General features: G+C 38.9%; 1 protein-coding gene across 1 annotated transcript in view; it reads left to right on the forward strand.

Moving 5' to 3' along the window:
* Positions 1–1,900: 1,900 nt before the first annotated feature.
* The window catches only part of LOC133542587 (integrator complex subunit 9-like), a 36,492-nt gene continuing 14,559 nt past the window's right edge, over positions 1,901–23,833 (forward strand). The window contains exons 1-11 of the mRNA XM_061886867.1: positions 1,901–2,036; positions 2,330–2,457; positions 8,434–8,494; positions 12,306–12,368; positions 12,462–12,601; positions 14,702–14,788; positions 14,861–14,981; positions 15,134–15,268; positions 19,501–19,612; positions 19,673–19,853; positions 22,165–22,225. Of these exons, the coding sequence (XP_061742851.1) occupies positions 2,028–2,036; positions 2,330–2,457; positions 8,434–8,494; positions 12,306–12,368; positions 12,462–12,601; positions 14,702–14,788; positions 14,861–14,981; positions 15,134–15,268; positions 19,501–19,612; positions 19,673–19,853; positions 22,165–22,225 (1,098 nt within the window). The 5' untranslated portion in view covers positions 1,901–2,027. The remainder of the gene's footprint in view (positions 2,037–2,329; positions 2,458–8,433; positions 8,495–12,305; positions 12,369–12,461; positions 12,602–14,701; positions 14,789–14,860; positions 14,982–15,133; positions 15,269–19,500; positions 19,613–19,672; positions 19,854–22,164; positions 22,226–23,833) is intronic.

Raw genomic sequence — 23,833 nt, forward strand, 5'->3', positions numbered from 1 at the left:
TGTTGTGCCGAATTATGCACCCCCGCCGTAAAATGCACCCCCTGGCGGGAGCGCGCTTACGTCACTCGGTTGCGTCACCCGTCTCGAAAAGTAGCTAAACTCGGCTAAACTTTATGTTGTTTGGAAATAAGAGAAATGATATAGATGTAAGATTGTATATAGACAATGTTAGTATAGAAAGAGTAAACAAAATCAAATTTTTGGGTGTGATCTTGGACCACAGGATCTGCTCGAAGTCACACATTACATAAATCAAAGGGAAGTTGGCAAGAAGTATTGCTGTCCTGGGTAAAACAAGGCACATTCTTAATCAAAAAACATTACACACTCTTTATTGTACACTTGTTTTACCATATTTGAGTTACTGTCTAGAAGTTTGGGGAAATACATACAGGACGAACATCCAACCACTATTGATAATGCAAAAAAGGGCCATCAGACTGATACATAACACAGGACCCCGAGAACACACTAACGGATTATTTATAAAAACATTTGATTTAAAACTACCAGATCTCATCCAACTCAAGACTGCCCAAATGATTTATAAAGCAAGTAAACATTTACTTCCAACAGGGTTACAGAGAAGATTTTTACAAAGAGAAGGGAATTATAATTTAAGAGGAGAACTACTTTTTAAGATCCAATATTGTAGAACAACGCAGAAACGAATGAGTATAACAATAGCAGGGGTTAAAATATGGAACTGTTTAAAGGATGAAATAAAACACAGCACCAACATAAACCAGTTTAAAAAGCTTTTTAAATCATTTATCATTAGTAAATATAAGAAAGAAGAGCAAACATTGTTTTAGAAAGACAATAATATATATGTGTATAAATACAATTTATGATTTCATAATTATACATATAGGTTATATTAAAATGTATATATTACCACTTTATATGGAATTTAAATGAATTGTGTATTTATAATATATATATATATATATATATATATATGTGTGTGTATATATATGTATATATATATATGTATATATATATATATATATATATATATATATATATAAATAAATAAATAAATGGGTTGTACTTGTATAGCGCTTTTCTACCTTCAAGGTACTCAAAGCGCTTTGACACTACTTCCACATTTACCCATTCACACACACATTCACACACTGATGGAGGAAGCTGCCATGCAAGGCGCCAACCAGCACCCATCAGGAGCAAGGGTGAAGTGTCTTGCTCAGGACACAACGGACGTGACGAGGTTGGTACTAGGTGGGAATTGAACCAGGGACGCTCGGGTTGCGCACAGCCACTCTCCCCACTGCGCCACGCCGTTGTATATATGCCGTATATATATATATATATATATATATATATATATATATATATATATATATATATATATATATATATATATATATATATATATATATATATATATATATATATATATATATATATATATATATATATATATATATATATATATATATATATATATATATATATATATATATATATATATATATATATATATATATATATATATATATATATATATATATATATATATATATATATATATATATATATATATATATATATATATATATATATATATATATATAAGTGTACAAATGTATATGTTTGATTTAAATGTTAAACTGTGTATATGAGACGTGAGCTACATATATGTTGCTTATATATTGTTTAAAAAAAAAAAAGTACTATAAGTGAAGCATGTTTTCGATTTTATATATTTTGGACCGTGTTCCTGTTGTGATGGGGTAGGTTTATATAAGCGTTGCTTCAACCTACACCCTTTCGGCTCAATCATTGCTCAAATGAGTGTTTTTTTTTTTTTTCTTTTCTTGTTGTTCTTTGTTTTATGTGAAGATTGCCGAAATAAATATGAGAAACGTGTCCGCCGCCCCGCTAGGTGGCGCTGTCTGACACCACCCGCTATAACCCCAACGCAGACGATGGCAGCTCCCGGATGAACAATCCCACCAAGCAGCGATATTACTATTTCAAATATCTCCTGCGTGCCAACAATTATGAAATTGGTAAGCCCATTGCGTTATTTATAATTTTTGACAGAATTTATTGGCATACTTTTGACAAAGGTGGATATTTGTAGCTGTTAGTACTAGTTGTGTTCCATTAGTACTGTCTGCTATTATCTTAGCGACCAGCATGGTCTTAAAGTGTAAATAATGGCGGACCTACAACTAACTACATATCGAACAATATTAAGTTCATTGTCGTGTCCATTAGTCGTCACGTGGTGTACATGTTGCAGCTTTGACGCCTTCGTCGTCCATGCCCGCACAATTGACTGGTGTTTGTGTTCCATTAGTACTGTCTGTCCGGTCACCCGACCTTACCCTGCAATGTCCTCAAATTTAAATCCACCACCATCATGCTGGACTGTGGACTGGACACCACCTCTGTCCTCAACTTCTTGCCCCTTACTCTCATCCACAGGTGAGTAAATGTCCACGTCTTTTATTAGCTACACCCAGGGTTGCCAACTCCATGTAAAAATAATAATAATAAGGTACACCTTTGCAGGGCTGGTCAACCTAATTTCTTAATTTGTGCAAAATGAGTTGCATAAAAGGATTGACTGATTGAAACATTTATTAGTAGATTGCATAGAACAGTAGTGATGGGATCAGCAGTTCTTTTGACTGTACTGAATCGCTAGAATCAGTTCCTTAAAGGCCTACTGAAATGAGATTTTCTTATTTAAACGGGGATAGCAGGTCCATTCTATGTGTCATACTTGATCATTTCGCGATATTGCCATATTTTTGCTGAAAGGATTTAGTAGAGAACATCCAGGATAAAGTTCACAACTTTCGGTGCTAAGAGAAAAGCCCTGCCTCTACCGGAAGTCGCAGACGATGACGTCACATGTTTGATGGCTCTGGCACGCCAAATTTCTTCTCCCTACAAAAACCTTCCACCCCGCCCCCCCATTTACTTCCGGGGTCATGATTAATACAGACGTTTTGTTAACGCTATATTATAAAAATATAACGCTATATTTAAAAAATACAGACATTTTTTTAACGCTATATTTAGGGACGGCGTGGCGCAGTGTCAGAGTGGCCGTGCGCAACCTGAGGGTCCCTGGTTCAATCCCCACCTAGTACCAACCTCGTCATGTCCGTTGTGTCCTGAGCAAGACACTTCACCTTTGCTCCTGATGGGTGCTGGTTAGCGCCTTGCATGGCAGCTCCCTCCATCAGTGTGTGAATGTGTGTGTGACTGGGTAAATGTGGAAGTAGTGTCAAAGCGCTTTGAGTACCTTGAAGGTAGAAAAGCGCTATACAAGTACAACCCATTTATCATTTATTTATTATAAAAAAATTAAAAAACAATTTACAAACCCAAGCTATGGGATGACATAAGAGGAAACGTGACCCCGGAAGCAAATGCGTCATCCCATAGCTTGTGTTTGTAAATTGTTTTTTTTATTTTTTTTTATGATATAGCGTTAGGGCTTCACGGTGGCAGAGGGGTTAGTGCGTCTGCCTCACAATACGAAGGTCCTGCAGACCTGGGTTCAAATCCAGGCTCGGGATCTTTCTGTGTGGAGTTTGCATGTTCTCCCCGTGAATGTGTGGGTTCCCTCCGGGTACTCCGGCTTCCTCCCACCTCCAAAGACATGCACCTGGGGATAGGTTGATTGGCAACACTAAATGGTCCCTCGTGTGTGAATGTGAGTGTGAATGTTGTCTGTCTATCTGTGTTGGCCCTGCGATGAGGTGGCGACTTGTCCAGGGTGTACCCCGCCTTCCGCCCGATTGTAGCTGAGATAGGCGCCAGCGCCCCCCGCGACCCCAAAACGGGAATAAGCTGTAGAAAATGAATGGAATATAGCGTTAACAAAACATCTATATTTTTATAAAAACGCGTTATTTTTTATAATATAGCGTTAACAAAACTTATGTATTAATCATGACCCCGGAAGTAAATGGGGGGGGGTTTGTAGGGGGGAAGAAATTTGGCGTGACAGCTCCTCACATATTCACATTGTTTTTAATGGGAACCTCCAACAAAAAGTGCTATTCGGACCGAGAAAACGACAATTTCCCCATTAATTTGAGCGAGGATGAAAGATTTATGCATGAGGATATTGAAGACGGACTAGAAAAAAAACAAAAAAAAACGTGATTGCATTGGGACGGATTCCGATGTTTTTAGACACATTTACTAGGTTAATTCTGGGAAATCCCTTATCTATTGTGTTGCTAGTGTTTTAGTGAGTTAAATAGTACCTGGTAGTCGGAAGGGTGTCTCCACGTGTGTCTTGACGCCAGTGTCTCAGGGGAGTCGACGGCAGCTATGGACGGCACAAGCTCAGCTTTTCTCCGGTAAGAACTGACTTTTTCAACACAATTTTCTCACCGAAACCTGCTGGTCGACATTCCGTCTTAATTCATGTTGGCTTGACCGCGCTCTGATCCATAGTAAAGTTTCACCTCCAGGAATTTTAAACAAGGAATCACCGTGTGTTTGTGTGGCTAAAGGCTAAAGCTTCCCAACTCCATCTTTCTACTGTGACTTCTCCATTATTAATTGAACAAATTGCAAAATATTCATTAACACAGATGTCCAAAATACTGTGTAATTATGCCGTTAAAGCAGACGACTTTTAGCTGTGTGTGTGTGCAGCGCTCATACTTCCTAAAAACCCGTGACGTCTTGCGTCCACGTCATCATTACACTACGTTTCGAAGACGAAACTCCCGGGAAATTTAAAATTGTAATTTAGTAAACTAAAAAGGCAGTATTGGCATGTGTTGCAATGTTAATATTTCATCATTGATATATAAACTATAAGACTGCGTGGTCGGTAGTAGTGGGTTTCAGTAGACCTTTAAAGGCGTAAAACGTCACGTAATGATGATTGGACGGTTGATGTCACGGGCTGTTAGGACATACATATGAGCGCTGCGCACACACAAAGCTAAAAGTCGTCTGCTTTAACTGCAACACAGTATTTTGGACATCTGTGTTGCTGAATCCTTTGCAATTTGTTCAATTAATATTGGAGAAGTCAAAGTAGAAAGATGGAGTTGGGAAACTTTAGCCTTTAGCCACACAAACACACGGTGATTCCTTGTTTAAAATTCCCGGAGGTGAAGCTTTACTATGGATCCTAGCGAACATGGATCCCAACCGAATGTCAACCAGCAGGTTTCGGTGAGAAAATTGTGGTAAAAAGTTGCTTCTTACCGGAGATCAGCTGAGCTTGTGTTGTCCATAAAGCTGCCATCGATTTCCCTGAGACACTGGCATCAAGACACCCGTGGACACAACTCCGACTATCAGGTACTGTTAAACTCACTAAAACACTAGCAACACAATAGAAAGATAAGGGATTTCCCAGAATTATCCTAGTAAATGTGTCTAAAAACATCTAAATCCGTCCCAATGCAATTGCGTTTTTGTTTTTTTTTAACTTGTTTTTTTTTGTTTTTGTTTTTCTAGTCCGTCGCTATCAATATCCTCAAACACGAATCTCTTTTTAGCTCTTTTTAGCTCTTTTTGATGGAGGCTCCCATTAAAACAATGTGAATATGTGAGGAGCCATCAACATGTGACTTCATCGTCTGCAACTTCCGGTAGAGGCAGGGCTTTTCTGTTAGCGTGCAAAAGTTGCGAACTTTATCGTGGATGTTCTCTACTAAATCTTTTCAGCAAAAATATAGCAATATCGCAAAATGATCAAGTATGACACATAGAATGGACCTGCTATCGCCGTTTAAATAAGAACATCTCATTTCAGTAGGCTTTTAAATTAATTCGTTCAAAAAATTCATTCACCGAATCACTTCCGCAGCAGTTCTGTGTGCCGGTCGGCGAATCATGAGTCAGTCAGTAACAGCTTCCCCAGCGGCAGATCTCTGTGTGTTTCAGTTTGCGAACGACACAAGCCCTCAGCACCCAATGAACGACGCGCACAGTGACTGAACGAGAGCCTCAATGTGACGTCCTCCTCCGCGACACAGTCAGTTCTCTGTGTCAGTAGGTTCGCGAATTGAGAGTCCTGATTCTGAATGAACGAGTGAGTGAGTGCAGCGCGTACGTAATTCACATCCTCAGCGACAACCAGTCAGTTCTTGTAGGTACGTGAAGCGAGCCTGAATCACTCAGCTAGAGTTCTGTGGGCCAGAAGGCGACAGACATGAATCGCTCTCTGCAAAAACAGATATTAAATTAAGAAACCCTTAACAAATGCCAACATAAAAACTAAATGTTCTGTAGCAAAGAAAATGTAAACTTAAATAGGCAAACAAAAAGAAAATAAATACCTTCAAAATAAAACAAATAAATTAAGAGCCAGAAATTAAACTAAATGTTCTGTAGCCTACGTTTGAAAATATAACAAAGAAAATATCAACTTTGTTGTGTAAACAAAAAGGGAAAAAAATAGGCTGCCTTTAAATAAAACAAAACAAATATTAAACCAAGTGCCAGAAATGTCAACATAAAAACCAAAATTTCTGTAGCTTACATTTAAAAATATAAAAATGGAAATATCAACTTAAATATGCAATACAAATTTTATGTGTTGAGATAATGGGGACAGGGCGCGTGTGTGTGTTTGTTTTCACGTGGCTTGAGTCAACATTAGCAGTTATCTTGGAGAATGAATGGAGAACGGATGCCAATGGCATGAAACATATCCCCGCGACGGGAGGAGAATCACTCGCGGTATTGGGGCAAGCAGAGCAGAGAGCGAGAGAGTTGTCGTTCACTGAGTGATTCATGTCGTTAATCCGCAGTGAACGAATCGTTCGCTCAGTCCCTCCCCCCGCCCCCATAATGAGTAGCCGGCTGCATCGTTTGCCGACGTCGAGGGTTCAGTGAGTCACAGAATGCGCCAGTTCCACTCATACCGGCATGGTCGGGGCGGAGCCCAACTGAACTGAGAAAGGAACGAATCAGTTCATGAAGTGATTCGGTTCAGTACGTTCACTCAAAAGATTCCTTCGTGAACGACACAACACTATGGAACAGTCCATATTCAGTACAATTGACCACTAAATGGTAACACCCATTACCATGAATTGATTAACGTGGACCCCGACTTAAACAAGTTAAAACACTTATTCGGGTGTTACCCTTTAGTGGTCAATTGTACAGAATATGTACTGTACTGTGCATTCTACTAATAAAAGTATCAATCAGTCAATCAAAATCCGAATAAGTTTTTCAACTTCTTTAAATAAGAACCACGTTAATCAATTTATGGTACAAATATATACTATTAGCATAATACAGTCATCACTTAAGTTAATTATCAGAGTATATACATTGAATTAGGGCTGGGCGATATGGCCCTTTTTGAATATCTCGATATTTTTAGGCCATGTCCCGATACACGATATATATCTCCATATTTTGCCTTAGCCTTGAATGAACACTTAATGCATATAATTACAGCAGTATGATGATTTTACGTGTCTACATTAAAACATTCTTGTTCACACTTCATTAATATATGCTCATTTTAAACTTTCATGCAGAGAGGGAAATCACAACTAAGTCAATTGATCAAAACTGTATTTGTTAAACAGTTATTAAGCAGTGGCACAAGCAGTCATGTCATTTCCAAAACAGAAAGTGCAAGTTTGTCAGAGACATTTTAAAACAAGCTATCAGTGCACTTTTGTGCATGATGTCACTAAGATGACATATCAAAACAACACTAAATTAAAGTGCACTTTTTGTACAGAACGCTACTACAATAGTTAAAAACAAATAAAGTGCACTTTTGTGCATGATGTCACACAAGATATTTCAATAAGTGTCAAATAAAAATGAGCTGCATAATAGGAATTTAAATAGTCTTCATCCTTGGCTATGTGGTAGGTTCCTGCGGACGTTATCTCCTTCTGTTGTTGACTATTTTTTTCATACGTTGTTGATCCGGAAATCGTTGCCTCGGCATTTTGTTGGTGTGGCCCTGAATGGACATGTTGACATGCTAATTAAGCACTCTTCGTTCTCTAGCAGGTGACTTTTCAAATGATGCTGCATGTTAGCAGTATTGCTACTTTTTGTAGCAATACTTTTGCCTCACACTTGATAAATTATGGTTTTCTGTTCGACATATTTCCGCTTAAAGCCAAACCACCGTCAGACAATGGACCCCCTGCTGTTTTTCTTGGGAATTAATTCTACCTTCATTTGTTACCGGATTGGCCCCTTCTATCTCTTGTATTACCATCCTTTTTGGAATGCCAGAACTCCCCAAATAAATCTAAGAAAAACAATTTTGTTTGGCTACTTTATTAGAAAATTTCCAATACATGACGATTTCGATTTTCAAGGGGGCGGTTGGCAACCCTAACCAAACCGCTTTTCTTTCTAGATCACTCAACTATACACACCCTACCCTAATTTTGGACTATTTAAATAAATATATTTCTCTTTTTTCAGCCAAAGACTCTCAAAGCTTCCTGGCTGGGTGGCGAAAGACGCATCGCTCAACTTGGAAAAGGTGTGGAATGCTGAATTTGAATGAATTATATCTGAAATGCCAGAGTAAAACATGTGGATTATGAAGTAGAGATTGACCGATATGTTTATTTTTTTTTAGGGCCGATCCCTGATATTTGGTAAAAGTTATTTTAAAGGGGAATTGCACTTTTTGTAGATTTCTGCCTATCATTCACAATACTTATGAGAGACAAGAACACATCTGTTTTTATATACAGATATACCGTATTTTCCGCACTATAAGGCGCACTGGATTATGGGACGCACCTTCAACGAATGGCCTATTTTAAAACTTTGTTCATATATAAGGCACACCTTCAATGAATTACTTATTTCAAAACTTTGTTCATATATAAGGCGCACTGGATTATAAGACGCACCTTCGATGAATGGCCTATTTTAAAACTTTGTTCATATATAAGGCGCACCGCATTATAAGGCGCACCTTCAATGAATTACTTATTTAAAACTTTTTTCGTATATAAGGCGCACCGATTATAAGGCGCCTAGAATAGATGCTACAGTAGAGGCTGGGGTTACATTATGCATCCATTAGGTGGAGCTGCGCTAAAGGGAATGTCAAAAACAGTCAGGTCAGTCAAACAGCGGTTTTATTATTTTCCCCGAGGTAAAGTCAGTGACGTGGTATTTTTTTAAATCTTTTAACAACAGCAAGGTATAACATGTAGTGCGGGGGTCAGCAACCCGCGGCTCTTTAGCGCCGCCCTACTGGCTCCCTGGACCTCTTCCAGAGATATGTGAAAATGGAAAAAGATGAAGAAAAATATATATTTTTTGTTTTAATATACAAACTTGACACAAACCGTCCTAATTGTTATAAATCCCGCTGTTTATATCAAACATGCTTCGCTGATGAGCGTATTTGGCATGTACCGTTTTGTCCTACTAATTTCAGCGGTCCTCGAACTCATCATAGTTTGTCTACATGTACAACTTTCTCCAATACAGCCACAGAAAGACGGGTTTCATGACACTCCTTTGTCTCATTTTGTCCACCAAACGTTTTATGCTGTGCGTGAATGCACAAAGGTGACCTTTGTTGATGTTATTGATTTGCTGGAGAGCTAATCAGGCATATTTAGTCAATCCATGACTGCAAGCTAATCGATGCAAACATGCTATTTAGGCTAGCTGTGTGTACATATTGCATCACTATGCCTCATTTGTAGGTATATTTTAATTTCCTTTACTTATGGCCTCTCCGTAATTAATTTATTTGCATGTCTCATGACACATTATCTGTATGTAATATTGGCTGCATTTCTGACCACAGCAAACGATACCCAGCTTGCAAAGATTATAATAAATTAATTCGAAGAAGACAGCCTGCCATTCCCTTAAACTTGGACAGAAAACATCCATACCCTTTAGCCCATTCTGAGCCAGTAATTTCCAGATGTTATCTCTATCCTCTGAGAAGCCTTCGTTTTACTAACGATTTCCAATGTTGCGAAAATGTGTAAAATAAATATTTAAATACATTTCTGTCAACACACATTTGTTTCAGCATTTGATAGTAGGCTAATATAGACACTTAGATGATGTGTTCATTATTACACTTCGAGAAGGCTTGTAATTTTTTGCGGCTCCAGACAGATTTTTATTTGTTTATTTTTGGTCCAATATGGCTCCTTCAACATTTTGGGTTGCTGACCCCTGATGTAGTGCAACGTTGATATCACATAAACACGTGAAAAACAGTCTGATACTGTTACGGTAAATCAAACGTGAATTCACAATATAAAAACACTCAAATAGTGCAAAGCAATAATATATCAATAACTCAACGTTGCTCAAATGTTAATGTCACACAACACAACACAAAATAAACACGTAAAGCTCACTTTATTAAGTTATTCCTCATCCACAAATCCCTCAAATTCTTCTTCTTCAGTGTCCGAATTCCGTCACGTTGAAGTCGTTATTAATAGAGTCAGTGTCGCTGCTATTTCGTGAAGTGAAGTGAATTATATTTATATAGCGCTTTTCTCTAGTGACTCAAAGCGCTTTACATAGTGAAACCCAATATCTAAGTTACATTTTTTTTTAAACCAGTGTGGGTGGCACTGGGAGCAAGTGGGTAAAGTGTCTTGCCCAAGGACACAACGGCAGTGACTAGGTTGGCAGAAGCGCGAATTGAACCTGCAACCCTCAAGTTGCTAGCACGGCCACTCTACCAACCGAGCTATGCCGCCCCACGTGACAATTCCTGCCTTCCTCAAAGCTTGGACCATAGTTGAGACTGCTTTATCAGCCCAGGCATTTACGATCCTGCGTCGTAAGCGTGTCTCTTAATAGGAACCATTTTGGGGTCTTCACATTAACACACAAATGGAAATGAAACGGCACGCCTCATATATATCCCAGCATGAACCGCGCGCTTCTTCTACGGGGGAAAATGAAGTCGGCGGCTATTTACCGTAGTTGCGAGACCTGTTGTGACTCAATATATAAGGCGCGGCGGATTATAAGGCGCACTGTCAGCTTTTGAGAAAATTGGAGGTTTTTAGTTGCACCTCGTAGTGCGGAAAATACGGTACATATTTCTAATGATGGAACATGAAACTCGTGGCGCTCCTTTTTAATGAGCTCACGCTGCGAGTGTTGCGGACGGAGGCCTGTCGAGCGCTCCCATCGCTGCATAAGCGAAAACCAGCAAACTTGCTCCCTGTATGTTTATTCTAGATCAGGGGTCGGGAACCTTCTTGGCTGAGAGAGCTATGAAATCCAAATATTTTCAAATGTATTCCCGTGAGAGCCATGTAATATTTTTTAACACTGAATACAACTAAATGCGTGCAGTTTTAAGTAAGATCAACATTTTTAGGGTACAATAAGTCTCTTATTCTTTTAACTAACATTGTTATTCTGAAGCTAATCAATAATAAATACAATACTTATTACCAATAATGCGACTTTTTCAACAGGTGTGGTAGAAAACAGATGGGTGGATTAAAATGCATGAGAATGTTTTATATTTAGAACGTTATTTTTAACACAGTGATTACCAGCGGAATTATTAATTACTTACCGTGTTAACTAATGTCAGCCAAGATTTATCCGAGAGCCAGATGCAGTCATCAAAAGAGCCACATCTGGCTCGAGATCCATAGGTTCCCTACCCCTGTTCTAGATCATAAATCATGCATCTCACCCGGACATGAGACGTCTGAGTAGGTATTCCGACAAATTGATACACTTTGACAGCCTTTTAGGACCCGGAAATGGCAAGAACGGCACAAGAAGACACCTTTTTAAATGAAATTTTAAAAAATGGGACGGCGTGGCGCCGTAGGAAGAGTGGTCGTGCCAGCAACCTGAGGGTTCCTGGTTTGATCCCCACCTTCCACCAACCTAGTCACGTCCGTTGTGTCCTTGAGCAAGACACTTCACCCTTTCTCCTCATGGGTCGTGGTTAGGGCCTTGCATGCCAGCTCCCGCCATCAGTGTGTGAATGGGTGAATGTGGAAATAGTGTCAAAGCGCTTTGAGTACCTTGAAGGTAGAAAAGCGGTATACAAGTATAGCCCGTTTACCATTCATTTAAATAAATAAATAGAAAATTGGGCTCTAGCAAAAAAAAAAAAAAAAGACCTGCGCTTATTACTATCTTCTTCACTATTTATAATGTTTTATAGTAAATACAGTGTTATGTGTATGTATTGTATCTGCTGTTGTAGTTGTACTAAAAAGGTGATACCGATATTCGTCAGAAGGCCAAAAATCGCAGCAGATAATCGGTCGTCCTCTATTAAAAAAGTACTAAGACTGTGTGCGTCGTGATGTTTTCAGGAGCTGAAAGAGTGTGCAGGCAGAGTGTTTGTGGACTCGCAACCAGAGTTCTGTCTTCCTGAGGTAATAAAGGTTTTCCTCAAGACTCGTGCAGAATGTTGCACATTAGATTGCGCTTGATTCGTCTGCGTTCCCCCCTCCCCGCTCAATAAACAGAGAGAACTGCTGGACATGTCAACCGTGGATGTCATCCTGATCTCCAACTACCACTGCATGATGGCCCTGCCCTACATCACGGAAAACACAGGCTTCACTGGCACCGTGTACGCCACAGAGCCCACGCTACAAATTGGAAGGTAAGGAGACAAAGAGGAAGCCTGAATTTATTCATATTCAGAGTTGTCAGTTCTTTTATCAAATGTCATATCTGTGTGTGTTGGGATTGTGTGATGCTATTAAAGTACAGCCATACTAACGAATTCAAAAAGGTCAAGGTAGATTTATTTATATAGCATGTTTGTAAAACAGACTACTGACCCAAAGTCAGCGGTGTCCCAACTTTTTGCTCTGGGGGCCACATTGGGCTAAAAAAAACATGCGTCCCGGAAGAGTTAGTGCTGCAAGGGATTCTGGGTATTTGTTCTGTTGTGTTTGTTGTGTTAGGGTGCCGATGTTCTCCCGAAATGTGTTTGTCATTCTTGTTTGGTGTGGCGCATATTTGTAACAGTGTTAGTTATTTATATGCCTACCCTCAGTGTGACTTGTATGGCTGTTGACCAAGTATGCCTTGCATTCACTTGTGTGTGTGAAAAGACACAGATGTTATGTGACTGGGTCGGCACGCTACTTGTGTGGAGGAAAAGCGGATGTGACGACAAGCGGTCCTCACTCAGATACGGACCTGAGTGAGGACAGCATGCGGCCGTTAAGGGGTGAAGGTTTCAGGTGGGAGAGAATGCTAAAGAGAGTGCCTTTTAAGGAACGCCCCCAATATTGTTGTCTGAGTGGAAATCGGGAGAAATTCGAGAGAATGGTTTTCCCGGGAGATTTTAAGGAGGGGCACTGAAACTCGGGAGTCTCTCGGGAAAATGGGGAACTTGGCAAGTATGTGTAAAGTAACTATACACATCTATATATTTAAATGTACGTATTATATTAATATAATGGATATATAACCATTAATACAATTGGATATTAGGAGTATGTGAAAGTTTGACTCCTACCTTGTTTACTTCTGTAATCAATCAGAAATACCAAACATTTTTCCCATCATGCTTTGTAATGGATTTAAATAAGTCTAATTTAGAATATTTTTATGGTGCATGGAAACATTTTTTTATATAATATCAACACATTTTGTTATATTGTCTTTTGTGTGACCATGTCTGTTGGTTCGTTTTTTTTCTTGTGTGTGTGTTTTTTTTTGGACCATGACCAGGGAAGGTTGTTTGCGTTGGGTCATATATGTAATTGTGAGTTCAAACCCCGGCCGAGTCATACCAAAGACTATAAAAATGGGACCCATTACTTTCCTGCTTGACACTCAGCATCAAGGGTTGTAATCGGGGGTTAAATCACCAAAAATGATTCCCGGGCGCGGCCACCGCTGCTGCCCGCTGCTCCCCTCACCACCCAGTGGGGGATCAAGGGTGATGGGTCAAATGCAGAGAATAATTTCACCGCACCTAGTGTGACAATCATTGTTACTTTAACTTTTACTGAATTAGAGAAACTAAAAAAAAGGTACGAGACAGCCTTTGAAAAATACCAGTCAGCGGGGGGTATATATTGTAACGTCCCGGAAGAGTTAGTGCTGCAAGGGGTTCTGGGTATTTGTTCTGTTGTGTTTATGTTGTGTTACGATGTGGATGTTCTCCCGAAATGAGTTTGTCATTCTTTTTTGGTGTGGGTTCACAGTGTGGCGCATATTTGTTACAGTGTTAAAGTTGTTTAAACGGCCGCCCTCAGTGTGACCTGTATGGCTGTTGACCAAGTATGCATTGCATTCAGTTGTGTGTGTGAAAAGCCGTAGATACTATGTGATTGGGCCGGCACGCAAGGGCATTCAGTGCCTTTAAGGCACGCCCCCAATATTGTTGTCAGGGTGGAAATTGGGAGAATGGTTGCCCCCGGAGATTTTCGGGAGGGGCACTGAAATAGGGGAGTGTCTGGGGAAAATCCGGAGGGTTTGGCAAGTATGCCTGGGCGACGCAACTGCTCTGTACTTCTCCCTCCGTCCGTGTACCACTCCGTACAGCCGGCGTTTTAAAAAGTCATACATTTTACTTTTTGAAACTGATACTGATAATTTATGATATTAAATTTTAAAACATTTATCGGCCGATAAGATCGGCAGTTCGATATTATCGTAAATCTCTAATGAAAACATCTTGGTACCAAAATATTGGCACTGGGACAACACTGATGTCTGTGTCTGTGTGTGAAATGTCAATCAGGCTGCTGATGGAAGAGCTGGTGAACTTCATGGAGCGCGTTCCTAAAGCACAGTCTGCCGCCAGCTGGAAGAACAAGGAAATACAACGGTAGAACAAGTCACCTTGAAGGAAAAAGCAACACACGAGTGAAGTGAAATGACATGACAACTATTGCACTAGGATGCTTCCCGGACCACTGAAGGATGCAGTGGACGTCTGGACATGGAAGCGATGCTACGGCATGCAGGAAGTCAACTCTGCCCTCAGCAAAGTCCAGCTTGTGGGTTACTCACAGAAAGTGGTAGGAATTGTTTTCTTCTTTCTACCCAGACGTTTTTAGACAAGTTCAATTTAGCAGTTCCAAACCCATCAAGGAGGGGGTGTCTTAAATGGAGCACAAGGATTTTTTCCCCCCCATTATCAATGACCACATTCTTTGGTCTCTTCATGCAGGAGCTGTTTGGAGCGGTACAAATCTCCCCTTTAAGCTCTGGCTACTCTTTGGGAAGCTCCAATTGGATCATCCAGTCCCATCACGAGAAAGTATCCTACGTTTCGGGCTCCTCTCTCCTCACCACACACCCACAGGTATGCAGAGTTCAGTCACTTACCGGGATCCCAAATGTCCTGTACTTAGTGGACTTCCGCTATGCTTCTCGCCCAGTCATTCTCAAATTGTATTTTTGATTGATTTAAACTTTTATTAGTATATTGCACAGTTCAGTACATATTCCGTACAATTGACCACTAAATGATAACACCCGAATAAGTTTTTCAACTTGTTTAAGTCCGGGTCCACGTTAATCAATTCATGTAGTGGTTCGTGTGTAATCCGTAGTGTTTTCCTCTGCGTTGTGTGGATTTTATGCAACACGACCGACGCCATGGGTTTCTCAGCTGCACTCTACTGATAATACACGGAATACAATTGTCGTCAATAACTTTTTGCCATCGTCGAGCCCCTACACAAATATAATAATGAAGAAAGTGAACTTAAGTGCTTAACGAGACAATACATTTTCTGTCGTCGCATGGACGCCTATCTCTCCCGTTATCGTAGACAAAAGGGAAGTTGGAAGGCGTGTCCAACGCATATAAGAAGACAGGAGTCACAGTAATTATTGCAGTAGGAGCGACAACGAGACAATGGTTCCACATTGACAAAACATCAAACAATATTCAGGTATTTACATGTACCTTACATATTTTGTGTAATTATAACCATAATACAACATTATAAAATACATTATTTACAATATGTAATTGACCCTGTTACACGTGGGCTCCGTCTAGTGGTACGCCAAAGAATCACTAAAATATAGTGACGTCGAGATACGGCACATTTTGGAGGTGTCGGTGAGTACTTCTAAGTACTGTTTTTACTGGACTATAGAGCGCACCGAGATATACCGTATTTTTCGGATTATAAATCGCTCCGGAGTATACCTCGCACCGGCCGAAAATGCGTAATAAAGAAGGAAAAAAACATATATACGTCGCACTGGTGTATAAGTTGCATTTTTGGGGGGAAATTTATTTGATAAAATCCAACACCAAGAATAGACATTTGAAAGGCAATTTAAAATAAATAAAGAATATTGAACAACATGCTGAATAACTGTACGTTATATGAGGCATAAATAACCAACTGAGAAGGTGCTTGGTATGTTAACATAACATATTATGGTAAGAGTCATTCAAATAACTATAACATATAGAACATGCCATACGTTTACCAAACAATCTGTCACTCCTAATCGATAAATCCGATTAAATCTTCTTCCTCGATGTCGCTGCTAAACAACTCTGCCAACTCCAATGGTATGCACCGCTTCCTCTTGTCGTTTTCTGCTGCATATTTCACTACGTCCAGCTTGTAATCTGCAGTACATGATCTCCTTTTCAGTGCCATTTTTGTTCAGCCCTTCTCAGTTTTTATAAGTTACCGCCAACGATGAAATGATCCATTTTAATAGCTACGGCAGTAGCATATAGCAGTTAGCATTCCATGACCCACAATGCACTTCTGCCATGACCCTCGCCCGCCGAATTTGTATTGGTTGAAGTGTGTGTGACGATTGCTGACATTTTCTTTGTCTCCTCCGCGAATGAGACAAATAATATTATTTGATATTTTACGGTAATGTGTTAATAATTTCACACAAGTCTCTCCGGAGTATATGTCGCAGCCCCGGCCAAACTATGAAAAAAACTGCGACTTATAGTCCGAAAAATACGGTAAGCCTCACCCACTAAATTTTAGAAGATAAATTAATTTTAAGCTTTAGATATGTATGTTGTGAAATTAATTATTCACACAGGAAGCTTGTGTAAATGTTTATTTGCATACCTTTAATTTTTTTCAAACGGTGTCTGTAAAACGGATGATCAAACAAAACAGAAGCCATCGTCATGGTGCCCAGTAGCTGCGTATAAGCCAGCCATCCAATCCGTTAAACAGACTCAATAACTTCATGCTGACGTTATGGGGAATTCCCGAAACTGAAACAATACAAAAATAATGCCATTGTAAGGTAATAGTACTAACTAAGACACTCGTAAACGTGTTAGCAGAGTTGCTAACGCTAAGGACGCTAGCTTGATTATATCACGATAGCACATACAAATTTGCAGGAAAACACTCCTACAGACATCACACATGGGAAGGTTTAGTAAGTAAGAATTGTTTTAGTTACATTGTAAAACTTACAAACGTGGCTTAGATTGGTGATTGAAGAATCCATATGAGTGAAGGCGCTATGAATGGCTAAAAGAACAAACGGAAACTGTACTTTCGGTCGGTTCATAGCTCAGTCTAAACAGCTATAGCTTCATGCTAAAAAGATAGAGCTAGTACACTTAGACATACTTTATTGATCCACAAGGGAAATTGGGCGGCGTTTTCTAATGCAGGTGTGTTAATCCGTTCTTTAAAAAGCCAAACGGTCATATTAAGGTGTTTCCATGTGTTGTGCAAAGCTCATTTTGAGTTGAAATCAGACTAGGGCTGTGCCATGTCACGATACACGATATACATCTCAATATTTTGCTGTAGCCTTGAATGAACACTTGATGCATATAATCACAGCAGTATGATGATTCTATGTATCTACATTAAAACATTCTTGTTCATACCGCATTAATATATGCTCATTTTAAACTTTCATGCAGAGAGGGAAATCACAACTAAGTCAATTGCCCAAATCTGTATTTATTAAACAGTTATTAAGCAGTGGCACAAACATTCATGTCATATCAAAACAGAAAGTGCAAGATTATCAGAGACATTTTAAAACAAGCTATAAGTGCACTTTTGTGCATGATGTCACTAAGATGACATATCAAAACAACATTAAATTAAAGTGCACTTTTTGTACAGAAAGCCACTACAATAGTTAAAAACAAATAAAGTGCACTTTTGTGCTTGATGTCACACAAGATATTTCAATAACTGTCAAATAAAAATGAGCTGCATAATAGGAAATCAAATATATGTCCATCGTTCTGTGGTAGGTTCCTGCGGGCGTTATCTCCTGTTGCAGATTTTTTTTTCATAAGGTGTTGATCTGGAAATGGTTGCTTCTGCATTTTGTGGGTGTGGCACCGAACGGAGATGTTGACATGCAGAGTTTCAAGCACTCGTCATTCTCTAGTGCAGTGGTTCTCAACTTTTTTTCAGTGATGTACCCCCTGTGAAAATTTTTTGAATTCAAGTACCCCTTAATCAGAGCAAAGCATTTTTGGTTGAAAAAAAGAGATAAAGAAGTAAAATACAGCACAAGCTCATCAGTTTCTGATTTATTAAATTGTATAACAGTGCAAAATATTGCTCATTTGTAGTGGTCTTAAACTATTTGGAAAAAAAGATATAAAAATAACTAAAAACTTGTTGAAAAATAAACAAGTGATTCAATTATAAATAAAGATTTCTACACATAGAAGTAATCATCAACTTTAAAGTGCCCTCTTTGGGGATTGTAATAAAGATCCATCTGGATTCATGAACTTAATTCTATACATTTCTTCACAAAAAAATAAATCTTTAACATCAATATTTATGGAACATGTCCACAAAAAATCTAGCTGTCAAAACTGAATATTGCATTGTTGCATTTCTTTTGACAGTTTATGAACTTACATTCATATTTTGTTGAAGTATTATTCGATAAATATATTTATAAAGGATTTTTGAATTGTTGCTATTTTTAAAATATTTTTTTTAAATCTCACGTACCCCTTGGCATACCTTCAAGTACCCTCAGGGGTACGCGTACCCCCATTTGAGAACCACTGCTCTAGTGGGTGACTTTTCAAATGATGCTACAAATTAGCAGTGTTGCTACTTTTTGTAGCAACGCTTTTGCCGCATAATTGTTCAACATATTCCCGCTTGAAGCCAAACCACAACCAGACGATGCACCCTGTGCTGTTTTTCTTTGCAATGAATTATTCCTCCATTTTTTTTTACCAGAATCGCACCTTCTTTCTCTCGTATTACCACTCGCAACGCACCGTTAGCATCACAGCTAACGTTACGTGTGTAAGTAGGTGCGCTTGTTTATGTCTCTGTGAGAAGGAGAGACAAGAAAAAGTGGGAAGACCATGCAGTGTAATGCCAGCAGCTAAAAGCAACTATGTGAGAACATATACTCGAATATCACAATATATTTTTTTCTATATCGCAGAGAAACAAAGCCCTGATATATTGAGTATATTGATAGATCGCCCAGCCCTAATTCAACATTTTATTCAACACATTTTTAGTGGTATCAATTGTGTCTCTCGCGAGACTTGGGTTCATGTCTCTTGTCCCATTCCAGCCGATGGACCAAACCTCCTTGAAGAACAGCGATGTTCTTATTTTGACGGGCCTCACCCAGATGCCCACTGCCAACCCAGATGGCATGCTGGGAGAATTCTGCAGCAACCTGGGTAGGATTGATCATTTTGGCCATAGGTGAGCTAGATTGTCTGACCCGTTTGTTCTTCCAGCCATGACAATACGTGCCGGGGGCAACGTTTTGGTGCCTTGTTACTCTTCCGGCGTGATCTACGACCTCCTGGAGTGTTTGTACCAGTTCATCGACAGCGCCAACCTGGGCACCACCCCCTTCTACTTCATCTCACCCGTCGCCAACAGCTCACTGGAGTTCTCGCAGATCTTTGCCGAGTGGTGAGAAGATGTTTTTTCTTCTATCGAGCGGTTTACATGATTACATTGTAGGGTTGTACGGTGTACGGTGTACTGGTACTAGTATAATATCCTAGTACTAATGAATCGAAAATGGTGGTATACTCTGTTTGAAAAGTACTGGTTCCCCATTTAAAAAAAATATATATGTTTACGAGCATGACGGCGCATCGTGACATTGTTTGTTTCACCGGCAGAGGAGCATGTTTGGCAGCACACAATCACAGAGTACTTACAAGCAGAGACAGTGTGTAGACAGAAAAGGGAGAACAGATGCTTTTTGGCTTAAAAACTAATAATAAAGGTGAAGTTATAATACTGAAACGCCCTCAGGAAGAGGTGCTTTGAGACATGGCCAGCTAGCTAACTAGCGGCTAAAATCCATACGCAGTCGTCAGTGTTCTAGCTACTTCTAAATCTCTAATCCTCGCCTCTATGGCAACAAATAAAGTACGTTTCTTACAAGTATCATCCCTGCAGGACGAGGAATAGCTAAATATGCTTCACTAAACACCGTAGCAGGTTATGAGAGCTCACCGGTGTCACCGCTAACAAAAGATAGCGGTCCTGAATGTAAACAAATGCTACGAGTAGATCTACAGCTGACTTCCACTGTAATGATACTAAGTACAATAGGTTATCTAGTCCAGTGGTTCTCAAATGGGGGTATGAGTACCCCTGGGGGTACTTGAAGGTCTGCCAAGGGGTACGTGAGATTTTTCAAAAATATTCTCAAAATAACAACAATTCAAAAATCCTTTATAAATATATTAATTGAATAATACTTCAACAAAATATGAATGTAAGTTCATAAACTGTGAAAAGAAATGCAACAATGCAATATTCAGTGTTGACAGCTAGATTTTTTGTGGACGTGTTCCATAAATATCGATGTTAAAGATTTATTTTTTTGTGAAGAAATGTTTAGAATTAAGTTCATGAATCCAGATGGATCTCTATTACAATCCCCAAAGAGGGCACTTTAAGTTGATGATTACTTCTATGTGTAGAAATCTTTATTTATAATTGATTCACTTATTTATTTTTGAACAAGTTTTTAGTTATTTTTAAATATTTTTTTCCAAATAGTTCAAGGAAGACCACTACAAATGAGCAATATTTTTTGCAATGTTATACAACTTAATAAATCAGAAACTGATGACATAGTGCTGTATTTTACTTCTTTATCTCTTTTTTTCAACCAAAATTGCTTTGCTCTGATTATGGTGTATTTGAATTAAAAAAATGTTCACAGGGGGTACATCACTGAAAAAAGGTTGAGATCCACTGATCTAGTCGATACTATTATGATTACGTCTATTTTTTACCATCACAAAATCTTTTTTCTTTTTAAAAAAAAATTCATATTGTGTTGATAAATTCAGGAAATACGTCCCTGGACACATTAGGGGACTTTGAAAATGACCAATGTGTGACCCTGTACCGTATTTTTCGGATTATAAGTCACAGATGTTTTTCATAGTTTGGCCCGGTGTGCGACTTATACTCTGGAGCGAAATATGTGTGAATATACGCCCCGTTAGTTGCCAAGGAGATGAAGATAAATTACTTTGCGTCATATAACGTACACTTATTCAGCCTGGTTTTCACTATTCTTTCTTTATTTTAAATTGCCTTTCAAATGTCTATTCTTGGTGTTGGATTTTATCAAATAAATCTCCCCCAAAAATGTGACTTACCAGTATATATGTTTTTTTCCTTCTTTATTATGCATTTTCGGCTGGTGCGACTTATACTCCTGAGCGACTTATAGTCCGAAAAATATGGTAACTACTTGGTATTGGATCGATACCTAAATTTGTTGTATCATCCAAAACTAATGTAAAGTATCCAAACAATAGAAGAATAGGTAAATGTTACATTTTAACAGAAGTGTAGATAGAACATGTTAAAACGAAAAATTACCAGATATTAACAGTAAATGAACAAGTGGATTAATATTTCTTTACAGCTTGTCCCGCATAATTTTGACGACAATAGAATGAGAATTGACACATTTTACTGCATACGTCAGCGGACTAATTAGGAGCCTTTGTCTGTTTACTTACTACTTAGGACAAGTTGTCTAGTATGTTCACTATTTTATTCAAGGCCAAAATTGTTCTTCGATTGCAACAAAAAATATGTGTTTAATGCACTGAGATTTTTTTGTTCAAAAAATGCCATTTTTTGTGGTCCCTTTTATTTAGAAAAGCACCGAAAAGTACCCGTACCTGTACCAAAATATTGGTAGGGGAACAAATCTAATACATTGTTTTCATCATTCTTTAAGGCTGTGTCACAACAAGCAGTCCAAAGTGTATCTTCCAGAGCCTCCCTTTCCCCATGCAGAGGTGCGTTCCCACACATGTTGAGTAGAGCAACTAGGAAACATTGAAGGAATAAAGGATGCGTGATGTGCATTTCATGCTGCTAAATCCAATTCAATACAGATGAATGTATACTAGGCTTAGCTAATTGGAATAATATCTAAATCGGTGTGTCTAAACTGAAAAATCAAAGCATTAGGACAGCGTTTTGATATTTGTTATCTTCAAAACCAGTACGATATTATTCGTAATGTAACAATATCAAAATCTGACGGTATTGAAGGGGAATTGCACTTTTTTTCCAGGCATGTGTTTTTTTCCACCTGTACTCGGAAATCCGTCTGTTTTATCTCTGTAAAAATATTACAAAATGTCTGTTTTTCTTCGATTTTTCCGACCTACAGTGTGTGTTAAAACCTTGATCTGTCTCTTTGCCATAACTGCCAACAACTATGGTTTTCCCGTAATCAGTACGGTTTTTAATGATCCAGTGGTATAAACTACGGTTTTCCATTAAAATGATTAATTTAGAAATCGGAGCTATGTAGTGAAACAACTCCACCGGCACAGGACAATGATGATTGGTTGGTTTACGTATAAGAAAATCCATGATTGGTTGGTTGGCTTACTATAATGAGTCAATGTTTCCCCCAGAAAATTTGTTAGTTAAGGCGGTGTCTCTCCAGGGGGAAGGGAGCGGGTGGGTGTAAGGAACAGCATAACTCGGCCTGTCGCCATCACGTCTCCATCTCATCGCTGCTACCACTGCTTGGGTGGGCAATAGACTACAGACTGTGGTGACGTAGGCCGGCTTTTTCGCGTGAGGAAGCCTACACTTTTTGGTTGTTTTCCACTCCATATGCTGAATGCCGATATACTATATGTAGCTCGATATTTTTCCGTAAGTAAAAACAATACACAAAGCAGTCCAAGTTACCTGAGATACTAAGTATGTCATCATTATGACTTACCAAGTCAATATTTTGACTTACTAATTTACTAAATCAAACTAATGACAAAATGACTTAATAAGTCAAATTAATGACTTACTGTAAGTAAGCGTTTGCAATGAACGTTTGAAAAAATGAGTTAAAAGTGGGGCCAAATGCTCAACTGATCATGCTTAATTTATTACAGCATTTGGGAAGCCTGTAGTTGATTTTTATTATGTAAATGTTATTGTGGAGGGAGGTTGTCAAACCCGAACCACTGGCGTCCAGCGTGCATCTGTAGGAACTGTGAGTAAGAAGCTTACAGTTATATTTTTATAAACATGTGATAGCAGGGACCCTGCCATTCAAAACTAAGCTGCTACATTAATAATGAGGAGAAACTATTCATCCCTGAACACCATGGAGTTCATGTAGGCCTTTTGATGCAGTTAAATTATTATATCAGCTATCAGAGACAGTTTCAGGAAACTCTTCATTTAACATAATGTCCTTTTTGCTGCTTCAACACAGCTCAATCAAAACAGAAAAGGGTAAAGCCAAATAACTTAGTTGTTAACTCTAGGTCAATAATGCTTGTCTTACTCTCAGACAGACAGGGCTTTGCTGTCCGTAACACACGCACGCACGCACGCACACACACACACACACACACGGAAAAATGAGCTTACGTTACGCTAAA

Source organism: Nerophis ophidion, linkage group LG24 (assembly GCF_033978795.1).
Source record: "Nerophis ophidion isolate RoL-2023_Sa linkage group LG24, RoL_Noph_v1.0, whole genome shotgun sequence".
NCBI classification, from domain to species: Eukaryota; Metazoa; Chordata; class Actinopteri; order Syngnathiformes; family Syngnathidae; genus Nerophis; species Nerophis ophidion.